At 37.6% G+C, this 13907-nt stretch overlaps 1 protein-coding gene across 1 annotated transcript in view; it reads left to right on the top strand.

Annotated features, from left to right (window-relative positions):
* TRPA1 (transient receptor potential cation channel subfamily A member 1) overlaps positions 1–13646 on the top strand; it is a 52203-nt gene extending 38557 nt beyond the window's left edge. Inside the window, exons 21-27 of the mRNA XM_025477993.3 lie at positions 1216–1385; positions 2979–3108; positions 3514–3696; positions 6578–6646; positions 10634–10744; positions 12384–12481; positions 13074–13646. Of these exons, the coding sequence (XP_025333778.1) occupies positions 1216–1385; positions 2979–3108; positions 3514–3696; positions 6578–6646; positions 10634–10744; positions 12384–12481; positions 13074–13278 (966 nt within the window). The 3' untranslated portion in view covers positions 13279–13646. The remainder of the gene's footprint in view (positions 1–1215; positions 1386–2978; positions 3109–3513; positions 3697–6577; positions 6647–10633; positions 10745–12383; positions 12482–13073) is intronic.
* Positions 13647–13907: the final 261 nt, after the last annotated feature.

Below are 13907 nucleotides of genomic sequence, written 5' to 3'. Positions count from 1 at the left end.
GGGTAGATTAGAAATACCAAGCATAAACTTTTCAACTGTAGAAATCACATGATTTTAGATAGACTCTTGCATTGGATGATGCCTATTTGATAAATCTGAAGTAAAGATGTTCTGGTTTTTAGTCCATAAGGGTCTGTTTAGTTACAAATGAGCTTATGAATGCCTTTTCTGTCTTTTCTCTGATAAGAGTTAGATATTTTACTAACATAAGAGATTTTGAATTTGATACTCTTGAATGTAACTATTTACTTGGTCCATGACTCCATTTCAAATGGGTTATTCTTCGAATTCCTTTCTTAATAAGGCTTTTCTTTATTGGATAAAATTTCAAGTTATAATAAAATTTGGGAACTCTTTATAGCATAATTTTACTTCATACCTTTTTTTTCAATGGGTGAACCAAGAATTATGTGAATTATCTACAGGTCCTTACTTTGGTTAATAAATGGCATCAATCTTTTATTTCTCAGTTTAAAGTCTTATTATTTTTTATTTTTTGTGCATCTTTTTATAAGATATCTTTTATACAATACCTCATATTATGTGAAAATTTATTTTGTTACATAAGGACGTTAATATCCATGTTAAAGAATGTTAATGATTCAGTGCTTCATATTTGAAACACTACATTGAAGTGTATATATATATATATCTATATATATCTATATAGATATATATATATGCATGTCTATTTATTTATTTATTTTTTTAAAGATTTTATTTATTTATTCATGATAGTCAGAGAGAGAGAGAGAGGCAGAGACATAGGTAGAGGGAGAAGCAGGCTCCATGCAGGGAGCCCGATGTGGGATTCGATCCCGGGTCTCCAGGATCGCGCCCTGGGCCAAAGGCAGGCGCCAAACCGCTGCGCCACCCAGGGATCCCGTCTATTTAGGTGTGGTGTGTACTTGCAGTAAATTGTCACAATTCTGAGAGACTGTATTGTTTTCATTTTAGCTTAAATGATCTAGGGCATATTATTCTTCTCATAATTTTCATTTTTTACAGATTACAGTCTAAAGTAAAACTGTAAAGTTATATGATTTCTCTAACAGAGTTAGTTGGTCTCTACATTTTTTATTGATAATGAAATGGTCACCTCTATAGGATATTTGATGTCCAGAATATGAAATCTTTAAGAATAGGAAATGACATCCATAAGATGCCAGGTCTTGGTCTCTGCATGTGGTAATTCTGAATTCTTTTCACCCTCAGAAAAGGAATTATATGTTGGATCAGGCCAATGCAGTTGAATGGATTATCTACACAACAAGCATTATTTTTGTGTTACCCTTATTCATTGGTATACCAGCTTATGTGCAGTGGCAATGTGGAGCAATTGCTATATACTTCTACTGGATGAACTTCTTATTGTATCTTCAGAGGTAAAGCCAGCTTGAATAACTTCTATATCCCTTAGGTATTTTTAATATTAAAAGTACTATTATAAGTACCATAAATTTATAATTGGCTTATTCCTTTTCTAATTAAGACTGTGAAGATAGCTTTTATATACTATTAAGGAAAAGGGAAAGGAGGTTTGGAGTTCAGAGTGTAGATCAGGATTTCTTAACCTTGACACTACTGAAATTTGGGACTAGATATTTTTTTGTTGTGAGGGGGATGTCCTGTGCATTGTAGAATGTTTAGCAGCATCCCTGGCTTCTACTCACTAGATAATCTGTAGCACCCCCTCACCACGTGACAACAAAAAATGTATCCGGATATTGTCAGGTATCTTCTGAGTGGCAAAATTACCCCAGGTCAAAACTATTGGTCTTGACAAATCTATATTAAATATTGGGAGTAAATGGAAATAAAAGTATTAGCTATTTTTGGTTTTACTTGGTATTATTTGCTAAGCATTTACTTTAGATTAAAAAAATAAAAATGAAGTGATAGGTATGGGAATAATAGTGATAGAAGAGAAAATCTCAAAAACATCTAATTCTAGAGGAGGGAAAAAAGGACTAAGTTCCCTTACTTCCCACACTTGCTGATGTTAACTGTTATTTCATAGAGTCTTTACAATAATAAGAGGTACATGTTATTACTCACACTATATAAAAGATGATGATAAGGGCTAAGTCAAGTAACTTTCCCAGGATCTCAGTTTAAGTCAAGATGTAGCCATTTTACCCAAGTAAAATGAGTACTAACCCTAGAGACCATGCTTTTCCTATCATATCACCTGCATTGCTGTGTTCCAAGCACAGTGCTGTGGGGTTGAGCCCAGCCCTTTGGAAAGGACATGATATGGTGGGAAGAGCAGTGGCCTGGAAGTCAGGAGGCCTCAAGGCAAGTCCAGGTGCTGCCACTCTCTTGGCTTTGTCATTATGAGTGACCTTAGTGAATTACCGGACATCAAAAAAAAAAAAATTACCGGACATCTTTTGGGAACTTAGTTTCTGAGACCTCTAAAAGCTAAAGTCCCTGTCAGCTTTAAAGTCTTGTGATTCCCCCTTTAACAAGTTGTCTTTACCAAAGGAAATGTCCAAATTGGTGGCTAGATGACACATGCATTATCTACTCAAACATTTCACAATGTTTGTTTCTGAGAGAGAAAAAAGGAAAGCTCAGGAGGCCCTGAACATGGTGAATGTACATCACATGCATGTGCCCTTCAGGTACATGAGTTCATATAGAGTCTCCACTGGGTGCATCATATAACTCATCTCTAGGATCCCTTTATCAAGCTTTGATGGCACTTGGGAAGATTTTCCACTCCTACTTTGTTTGAAGTGATGCCTAGTGGTCAAATAGTCAAAGATAAACATTAACAAGAAACAAAAAGAAACAAAGCTGTTCGACAAACAGTTTGAAAATAAGACAACTATTTATGATTTCTCATGTCTCCTTTTTTGAAAGTAACTGGCCTCAGTTACTCATCTGTAGAACCTAGTGCATGATAAATATTGACACTGAATGAAATATGGTTTGGCCAGAAAAGTGAATGTATAATTTTTATTTTTTCCTAGATTTGAAAATTGTGGCATTTTCATTGTTATGTTGGAGGTAATTATGAAAACTTTATTGAGGTCTACGGTCGTGTTTGTCTTCCTTCTTCTGGCTTTTGGCCTCAGCTTTTATGTTCTCCTGAGTTTGCAGGTGAGGCAGCTGTGTCAGGAGTTGGTTGTGCTAATGTCAATATTGGGAATACATATTTTTACTTAAATCTGAATACCCTAGGAAATCAGTAGTAACATAACAATTTTTTATCTGATAAAATAGCCTTCAAATGATTTTTTGCAGGAAAAAATTTTGTCTAACTAAATGACTTTTTTCCATTGTCAAAAAGTTTATAATGCATGATGGTTTGTTATAGATGCAGAAAAGATCTTTTTTTGATGACTTTATCACCAGTTTATTAGTAGTTCTTATCACTTGCAGTAGCTATAGTCCTGTGACTTAAAAAAAAGTATTTTAAATATGATTTTTATCATTATCCTTCAGGAAATAGTTTTTCATTATATGCATTTTGCATTTCATTTTTATCTTACTGTCTTTTCTCAGGATGCTTTCAGCTCTCCATTGCTTTCCATAATCCAGACCTTCACCATGATGCTAGGAGATATTAATTATCGTGATGCCTTCTTAGAGCCTTTTTTGAGAAATGAATTGGCATATCCAGTTCTTTCCTTTACACAACTTATTGCCTTCACAATGTTTGTCCCAATTGTGCTCATGAATTTACTTGTAAGTAATTTATTCTTGTATTTTCTGTTTGTTGATCATTTGGGGGCTTTTAGCCATGATAATTATTCTTAGCCTTCTTAATCTCCCTTCATGAAAGGAAAAAGAGACTATTATAAAATACATTCATTCAACATTCATTTAGTGCCTGGGGTGTACCAGGCACAGCATGAGGCCCAGGGGATGCAAAGATGCATTCACTTAGCATATACTTAGGATGAATCCAGACAGTGATCCAGGTGCTGGGAAACAGTGGTGAATAGACCAATACCCAGTACTTACATTATAAACTGGTCATGAAGTAGTAAATAAATATAATGTCATGGGGATGATAAATGCTGTGAGGAACTACAAAGCAGAACAAGGAAACAAAGATGGTGTGTACTGCTCTAGGTTTGGAATGGAGGTCAGAGGTTGGGCAGAGACCTTGGTGGGATGAAGGATTATAACCTCATCTCTGCCTTTAAACTTCTCATTGACCAGAGATTCAAATGGGGAAGAGGGCATCGGTGGCATTCAGGTACCATCTCTAAACCAGTTACAGCCTGAAAATCCTCAGCATACATGAGCATGCCCTTCACAGAGAACCTGCTCCAGCCATGAGCATGTTGGCCAATGAGGCAGAAGTACACACCAGGCCCATGGGATGCCCAAGCTGATATTACAGTACATGTTTTTTTCCTTATTCATTTATGTATGCACACTTTCAATACACTTTTACTGAGTTGACTATGCACCAGGGATTGTGCTATTCAATATTTTTAAAAAGAAAAAAAACTACTTAATGTTTTGATTCACTTAATACAACTCCAGAGTTTTATTTTGATGACCTAGAAAAGTAAAGGATAGCACTAAGAATAATAAAGAATGACATAAAGCCCACATTCTTCTCTTAGCATCACTTACGTTTTGGAAGATAATTATCTAGAAGTGGATTTGGCCAATGGGTACACATTGGTCCCATCTCCACCTGCACATCCCAGACCAACAGAGCCAGGACTGTCAATGTTTTCTTTCCTTTAAACTCGGCTGCTGCCTCTCAGTAGCACCTCCTAGTCATCTGACTCAGATCATTGGAAGATACTCTAGAATTCAGCCCTGTCCTCTCCTCACTTCTTATGGTAAATATTTGCCTCCTACGCCCTCATTAATGTAAGGTAAATATTTGCTTATGCCCTCGTAGTTCCTCATCCATATTACTGCAGTAGCCTGAACATTCTGTCTTGTCTTACTTCTCTATCTAATCCTTCCTGAAAACTGTCACCACAGTGATGTTCTGATAAGGAAAAGCTGGACCTGTCAGTGGCTTTTTCATCTTTTTTTGCCCCTAGGACTCTTCAATTCAGTCTAAATCCATCAGCATGGCATGCAAGCGTTCTCATGATCTGGATCTTACCCAGATTCTTACCCAGCTTCCCACTGTTGGCAGGATTTACCCAGACATGCACCATGAATGTTCACTGAGTGTGCCAGACTTTTGTGTCTTCTGGGCCCCACATAAACTGCTACTTTTCCTGCAAGGCCTCCCACTTTGGGCTCTTTCTAAGCTCTCAACACTCGGCTCAAGCAGCATCTCTCCTAGGTAGACTTTCTTAACCACACCCCCTACACCCCCCGCCCCCTGCCATCACCCTAGTCTGAATTGGGCATCCAATTTAGGGTGTTTTCATAGTTTTGAGGACACAAATCAGAAAAAAAAAACATAAAACCTACTTCCTAGGTTGTTGTGAGGATGAAATAAGCTAATACAAAAGCACTTAAAACAGGGTTTGGCATATGATAAGCATTAAGTGTTAGCTACTATTAAATATTAGAAATTTATCTACTCTATGACTCATCAGATCACAGGTCTTCAGATCCTAGGGAAGTAACTTAAATGTGTGAAGCAGCAGGTATGATATAGCTGGTTTTGATGGAGGCTGATATAAACTATAGAGAGAATGTCAACGTCAAGGCTTCTGAATTAAAAATCATTATCCTGCCAAGTAAAGCCTACTTACACACCATACATGGTTCTTAGTGCTAGTTGGCGTACCCCAGCATATACTCTTTCGCTGCTTATTCATGCACTCAGTCGCTACATTGTATACCTACTATGTGTTCCACATGGTTCTAAGCACTGGGCATACAGTAGTGACTTGGACAGACAGAGCCCTTCTCTCATGGAGTTTACTTGACTTCAAGCTTTTTGAGAGCATCACCATCCGGGAGGCTGGTTCAGCATAGATAGGTACTGCCTGCCTATCAAATAGGAATCAGCTAATGTAAGTAAGCTGATTTAACTTGGATTGAGTAGAACTGAGCTGACAACTTCCCCCCACCTAATTCTACGAAGCCGTGGATTTCTAGACAGAGTTACTGTTTGTTTTTACCAAAACCACACCCACCCTTGTAGTGTACCTTTCCTGCCAAACATATGTAAGGTATACATTCCTGCATTGCCTCCGTTTACCATTTAACTTTTCTACGTTGTTAAGTCACTCTTGTTTACCCATGGCATTCAGGTAAACAAGATGCTAAATTCCTGGAGTTTGCAACCATCTTGCATGGCTACCCTAATGGCATTTGATATCATTATTACCCCTGTCATCTCCAAAAGAACATATTTTTATTTTAAATTAAAATGAATTTCAGATTAATTTGGGTACTTAATTTTTTACGATAACACTTAGGATTACTGAATCCATTGTGGTAATACCAATGGTAATACCATTGTTACCAAGGTATACAGGCTTTGCAGTTTTCTGCAAGATGTGTTAGCAATGTGTGTTGAGGCCACTACTATGCAATTACATGCTAACTCCCTCCATTCAGCCAGAGATCTTAGTGCATTTTTAGGTGAGCCATTAAACTGGTAATGACTCAATGCTGTGTTTTACTTCAGATTGGTTTGGCAGTTGGTGACATTGCAGAGGTCCAGAAGCATGCATTATTGAAGAGGATTGCTATGCAGGTAAGTACTGTATTTATTTTAAAACAGAATGAAATTAGCCCCATCTTAATTATTCATGTATAAGAATAGCTGATTTCTGTGAACAATTATTTAAAACTGATATTTTGTCAGTGATGAGAAACACCACAGCATAGAGTACCTATTGTGCATGTTCTCTGGTATACCTGTTGTCAAAGAATCACAAATGATGAAGAAATTTTCCTAGAACAATCTTAGCAGAGAAACTGAGAAATTATCTGAGCCTCTTTTAATGTTAACATGTGGCCCACCAGGTGGCTAGCTGCTAAATAAGAATATCATAGGAATGTCACCAGTGTGAGGTATTGTCCTATCACAGCCCATCTGTTGCAAGGAGCTACTGATCTTCTAGCTATAGCATTGCAAGATTCACACATCATGGGTTATATTGAAGTGTTAACCACATCCATGAGGTTTTGTTCATTTGTCGCAATTCTTACATATTTGTAGACCATTCAATGTAAAATTTGCTAGTCAGAGGCTTCTGGGTAGGTCCTTGGCTATTGAATCATATGAGGTACTTACCTGTTACACAATGAAAAACTTTCTATGCTCTTACTGCATTATCTTTAAATTTCATATTTGAATGGGAATATTTGATGCTTTAAAAATATTGATAACCGGGCAGCCTGGGTGGCTCAGAGGTTTAGCACAGCCTTCAGCCCAGGGCCAGATCCTGGAGTCCCAGGATCGAGTCCCACGTCAGGCTCCCTGCATGGAGACTGCTTCTCCCTCTGCCTGTGTCTCTGCCTTTCTCTCTCTCTCTCATGAATAAATAAATAAAATCTTTTAAAAAAATCATAAAAAATTAAATAAAAATACTGATGACCAGTTGAACATGCACATTTAGAAATTTAGGCCAGTTCAAGAAAAAGAATAAGTCATGGTAAGATTTAACTTTATCCTCTTCACTTTTGTCATGCTGCTTTCTTCTCTCTTACTCATTCAGCTATACATTAACATATGTTTATCTCTAAAAAAACTGTTCTAGTACATGATATGTGTGGAACACAGTACAATTTATACTGACTTTAATAAATAAGTCTAATCAGAGACCATATCAACTAAACAGAGTATAAAATATTAAAATCAGCTTAGAACCATCCTTAAACTCTTATTTTCTGTGACTAAGCCATATATTATACAGAGGGTTTGGCACATTTAAAGAACAAAAATATATAAATTAAATGGTTAAAATGTTAGGTACAGAAAATAAATGCCAACGCAGTTAAGGAAATGCTACATGAAAGAGTTGGCATGTGAGACGGACACTGAAAGATGGGATTTAGAAGAGCAGCAAGGCCAGTCCAAAAGGCAGGACCCAGCAGGAGCAAAGGGCTGAAGGCAGAATAAGAAGTGGCTAAGGAAGGGTGAAAGGCCACATGGCCTGGAAGGATGGCTCCTTAGAGGGTACTAAGGCTGCTTAAATTGATAGAGAGCTTTATTAAAAAGTAGCAAACAAAGGAAAACCTTAGCTTTGTTGTTTTTAAAGATTTTTTTAAATTTTTATTTATTTATGATAGTCACACAGAGAGAGAGAGAGAGAGGCAGAGACATAGGCAGAGGGAGAAGCAGGCTCCATGCACCGGGAGCCCGACGTGGGATTCGATCCTGGGTCTCCAGGATCGCGCCCTGGGCCAAAGGCAGGCGCCAAACCACTGCACCACCCAGGGATCCCTTAAAGATGTTTTTGAGTAATCTCTACACCCAACCTGAGATCTAGAGTCTCACTCTACAAACTCAACAACCCTGAGATCTAGAGTCCCACTCTATTGACCAAGCCATCCAGAAACCTTTTGCTTTGAAAGTAAGGGCAGTAAATGATGGAAGGGCTTCAAATTATGTTGTTAGTAAGTGGGAAGTTATTATCAGCTCTTCCAAATAATGGGAACAAAATGAAAGTGGTGTTTAAGGTGACCTGTTATGTTCTTGATTTAGTGGGGAAAGATTACAGGAAGGAAGAGCTAACTGACCAGTTATTACTGTAACAAAGATGGAGTGCAGGACTCTGGGTAGGTGGATGAGGAGAGGAAAAGAGATGTATAAATGTCTTTGCAGGCATGTCAGCAGTACTTCATAACTAATAACTCTTGGAGAGATCAAGGAAAGTAAATAAATGAACAGAAGCAATAATACTACATAGACATCTGGGGGAAGCCCACTCTACTACAGGGTCAGTAGCGTTGATATGAAAAGCACAATTCAATATTAGATTTGATCTCTTCCCTGAAACACAATAGTGCAAAAGCCTGTAAAGGAAATGGGCAGAACAATTGCTCCTATGTTATCTTCCTAGTTTTAGATTATGAAGAACATTGACGAGAAAATCAGGAAGTCATTCTCTTATTTCCCTGAAGTTATTTTTTAAGCAAATCTCTTCATCCATGTAAAACTCTCTATGTTATACCTACAACCCTAATTGGAGGCCACATCAGACCTGGGGCCCGAGGAGACAGGCAGCAGCACATTTCACAGAGGGACATTTAGTCTTCTCCAAAATCATCTCAAACCTACATCGGGGCAGAAAGGTTCCTGGGATGCTGCATGCTGGGAGATGTAACAGTTCCTCAAGGACAGGAGTTGTGAATGTTTGGGGGGGGGGCTTGGAGCTGTTTAATACCTCCACTTCCAGTACAGGCTGGCAGCTATAGACACTATATACACTTATGTACATCATGCACACCACAAAATTACCTTCAATATGGAAAACCCACCAGTTAGAAAGGGTGAAGATGCTCCCTTAGTCCAGAGGAGCCACAGTCCGTGGGTCTACTAGACCAAGCTTGGACTTGAGGCTCTGCTGGCCATCCTTCCCAGGATATTTATTTGAGAAGGAAAATCTGGCAAATCCTATGTAGAAAGTGAACAAGGTTAAGACTTATCGTGTGCTTTGTCTGTTGGCAAACACTAGGCTTAAATAAATCTTTTTCAATCAAGTTTGAGTAAGCAAATGATAATGTGTGACCTCTGAAAAAAAATGTATATTGCAAGGGGAAAGGAATGTTGTCCTTAAGACCTGAGGGAAAAAGGAACCTTGGAAATTATTTATTATAGAAACTCAAAGAAAATACCTAATTGGTGGTGTTAATAAAATACAAGAAAACATAGCTGCTCTTGAAACTGGAACTTATAGCACATGAAGTAGCGGAAATGCTATGAAAATAGGGAAAAAAGATACAGAGTATGTTATGTGGGAGATGGGTCAGAGTTCTAAACAGGTGGTCAGGGAAGTTGTTAACCATTTCACCATTTGTGGATATAAACCACTTACGCGCCCATATATAAAAAAGCCTATGGCCTTAGAGAACTCACCTACATGGCAACAGAGAAAAAGGACTATAAGAAAAAAAGAGTAGAAGATAAATTTGGCAAACAAAAAGAAAAGTTGAAAATTAAACTAAATATCAATTCAAGGTAAATCCATTAAATGAGACAAAAGATTGTCTCTGAAAATAGAAATTATATTCAAGATCTGTCATGAATAAACCATTTTGCCCCAGATAGCACAGCCATGAAAAATTGATAAGAGTACTTGTAGATGTGCCGGTTGTAATCCTTTCACTGCTTCCTGTCGTTTTCCTCCATCTAAGCGCTGCTTCCTCTCCCGCACCAGTGCACATTCATACCAACCACACATCCCAGTTGTGTGCATTTTGTAGTGTAATGCCCCAGAATATGGACGAAGTTTTATTCCTGTAGGCCCACTGTCAGTCACAGTCTATGACCAGTGAACATCTCACTTAAATTGAATTTCTTCTTTAAACAGTTTCCCCAACTGCAGATTGCTGCCACTGTCTTGTCAGTGGATGAGGTGGGAGACAGGGAGGCTGGCCAGCCCTGCTGCCTGTACCTAAAGCAGAACACATGAGTCAGCTTTTAGTTTGCTCTACTAATGATTGCTTCTGTGTCATATAAAAATTCTAGATGCATATTAATGATTCCTCTCAATAAATCTAAACTGTCCCTTAGGTGGAACTTCATACCAGCTTAGAGAAGAAGCTGCCACTCTGGTTCCTACGCAAAGTAGATCAGAAGTCCATCGTCGTGTACCCCAACAGGCCCAGATGTACAGGGTTATTAGTAAGTACATGTGAAAAATATCAGCATAAATCACATGATACTGCTTGACATTCATTCATTGTGTTATCTGTAAGCGTACCCTTGTATAGACTTTGAGTCACTGTGCCTATGGAAAAGAATTAACTGTGATTTAAAAAACAAAGTGCATGATTATCACATGAGAAAGTGAGAAAGTGAGAAAGTTATGGGCAGTGGGAGGGAGACATTAATTTTGTTCTTCCTAGTGGCTCATTCACAGCCCTGAAGTATGTACCACACCCCTGTGATAGCCCATGGGTGGATGGCTGGATCAGCCATGCCCTGTATCTTTTTTTACAGTGTAGATATACCTTTTCTGTTTTTTATAGTCACATACCACTTACATATATGGAGCACATGGTTACATACACTTGGATACGTATATACACACATGCGGATATGTGGGAAATGTACACTATAGAAAATATACTAGTTGTCAGAGACTAAACAAAGCTATTGCATTATAATGAGAAAGGGACTGTATTAAAAGTCAGAAGTAATGGATGCCAGTCCTGACCATGCCTGGGCTCCCTCCTCTATGAATATTCTGAGTTCTCTGCACATTAATTTTTTACTGTGTATTCATAAAATGATAAAGTCAATCTGAGTATCAGCCTAGGCTTTTTCTAACTCCATTATTTCCCTGTTTAATTTCACTCATATCCATGGTTGCAACTACTCCTAAAACACAGAAGACTGAGCAGTTGATTCTGTAGCCTAAAGCTCCCTTTGCATTCCAGGCTCCTATGTCCAACTATCTACACTGGTAGATACATAACATCTTCACCGGTATGTCTTAAAGGTATCTCAAATTCTGCAAATTCAAAACAAACTCATGCAAAAGAAACTCACAATTTTCACTCCTCCTGTGTTTCACTCCCCTTGTAGGGAAAGAATAAAGAAGCCTCTTTCCTCTCCAAAGTTTCTTATTTCAATTAATGTCAACACCATTCAGTTGCTTGTGCAAAATGTCATCCTTGATGTCTCTTTTCCCTTTCTTGGCCCCTCATATCCAGTCATTCCCATGTTTAGGGAGCCTCCCATAGGCCTCCTGGGTGGTCTGTGTGAGCTGTCCTCTTCTCTTGCCTGGACTCCTATAATTGGCTCATTCTTGGTCATTTCACATTTTTCCTTGGCCTTTTCCAGTCTGCCAGAGGTTTAAAAGACAGTAAATTTTAAAAATATACATTAAAATAGCATTTCAGAAACTTATGGGAAATTCAATTGTGTTGGATAATGGTGCAGGGAAGTTTTAAGAGAAAGAACAGCTAGTCCTATATGGAATACCACCACTTATGATGGGCATTTTTCATGAGAAAATGTAAGATGATTCAATTACACATTTTCATAAACGATCCTCTGCTCCAGTTTCCTCCTCCTCCTACACTATCCATACATCTTGTACTATCCTTTATTATTATATATATGATTTTGTTTTATAGCTCTTGATAATAGGTTTCTCTCAACAGATTGTGAGCTCCTTGAGGGCCATAGCTATGTCCTAGAATATTTGTGGTGCTAGCTAGCATACCTGGCTCGGTAGCTGAATCATGGCACACATTCAAGAAATAGTTCCTGAACTGAGTTCAACCTGAGTAACTATTAATCTCTTATCCTACAGCGTATATTTCATTTCATTTTTTACACCAAAGAGGCAAGACAGGAAATTCCAAATGTTGACACCTCTCTAGAAATAGAAATATCAAAACAGAAATATCGGTATGTATTTTTCATTTTGTCTGTATTTGAAAAACCTAAAACTTTTAAATAATATATACTGTCAGGTTGTGTGGTATGTTTGTGTTTACTTCATATATTAAGTCATACTTTCATTGACTGATGTCCTAGTATATTGAGAATCATGAGAAATTTTTTAGGCCCAACAGCTTATTTGGTACAATTCACCAATCTGAATTCATTCATCAAAGCTTTGAAAGATTCTGAGGATTCCTAGAGCTATATAGTGTAGAGTAGTTAAGCATGAGGGCTTTAGAATGAATTTAACTGAATTTAAAGCCCTATTCAACTACTTACTCTAGGACCTCGAGCAAGCCACTTAATCTTTCTGTGCAATACCATTTTAATCTTTAAAATTTGAATAAAGATAAACTAACCAAGAATCAACAGTGCAACCTTAGGAAGAACACTTTAAAAATATGTATTGCTGAGAAAGATTATGACTACCATGAAGCTATGACCTGAGAACAGCCCCTCTGCTGTATAGAACACTTCTAGTAACCTAGGCCTTTCTGCACTCATAGACTGAAAAATTAGTTGATGATAAATTCACAAGATTTGTATATCCTTTTAGGCTGAAGGATCTCACTTCTCTTCTGGAAAAACAGCATGAGCTTATTAAACTCATCATTCAGAAGATGGAAATCATCTCTGAGACAGAAGATGAAGATAACCATAGTTCTTTTCAAGATAGGTTTAAAAAAGAGCAGCTGGAACAAAGGAATAGCAGGTGGAATTCTGTGTTGAAAGCAGTAAAGGCAAAGACACACTGCCCTTAGCATTAGCCTGCAGTGGTGCTTCCTGTGGCGCGTGGCTTGACTGACCCATTGAGTCTCATTCCCAGTTTGGAAAGAGTGAGGAAAAAGTAGAAATATGATTATTTCACTACGTGTGAAATGATGGTTTCTACATTCTTTTAAACTATGTCTTTATTCATATTTTATGCCAGTTACTACGCCTAGTAAGTTCAAGTTGCACTCCACTTCTCATTATTTGGGTATAAAACTAATTTGTTGGAACATAAATTTTAACAAGGACTAGTAAATGTTAACTGTTAAACTACAATACAAATGTCAATACTGGATTTCTGCTTGATAATTATATAATGTATAATGCATTAGACAATAAAGTATTATATTAAGTTTTACTATTTGGTATTTTTGTTTTTGCATTGGAAGGACCTGTAAGTAGAACACTGTGTACTCCATCCTAATTATAAAAAATTGCCACACCCTTCTTGCTGCTCCTGACACACCTAAAGTCACTTTGAGTTGAGACCCAAATTAATAGACCCTATGGCATGCATGAATTTTAGTATAGCTACAGATAGTATATGTTATTTATGTGTATGTTGTGTGAGTTTTTTTATTGCATTTAAGTTTTTTGAGATTTGTAAAAATGCTTCCAT

This window comes from Canis lupus, chromosome 29 (genome assembly GCF_003254725.2).
Source record: "Canis lupus dingo isolate Sandy chromosome 29, ASM325472v2, whole genome shotgun sequence".
Classification (NCBI taxonomy): Eukaryota; Metazoa; Chordata; class Mammalia; order Carnivora; family Canidae; genus Canis; species Canis lupus.
This window is presented reverse-complemented; position numbering and strand designations above follow the sequence as displayed.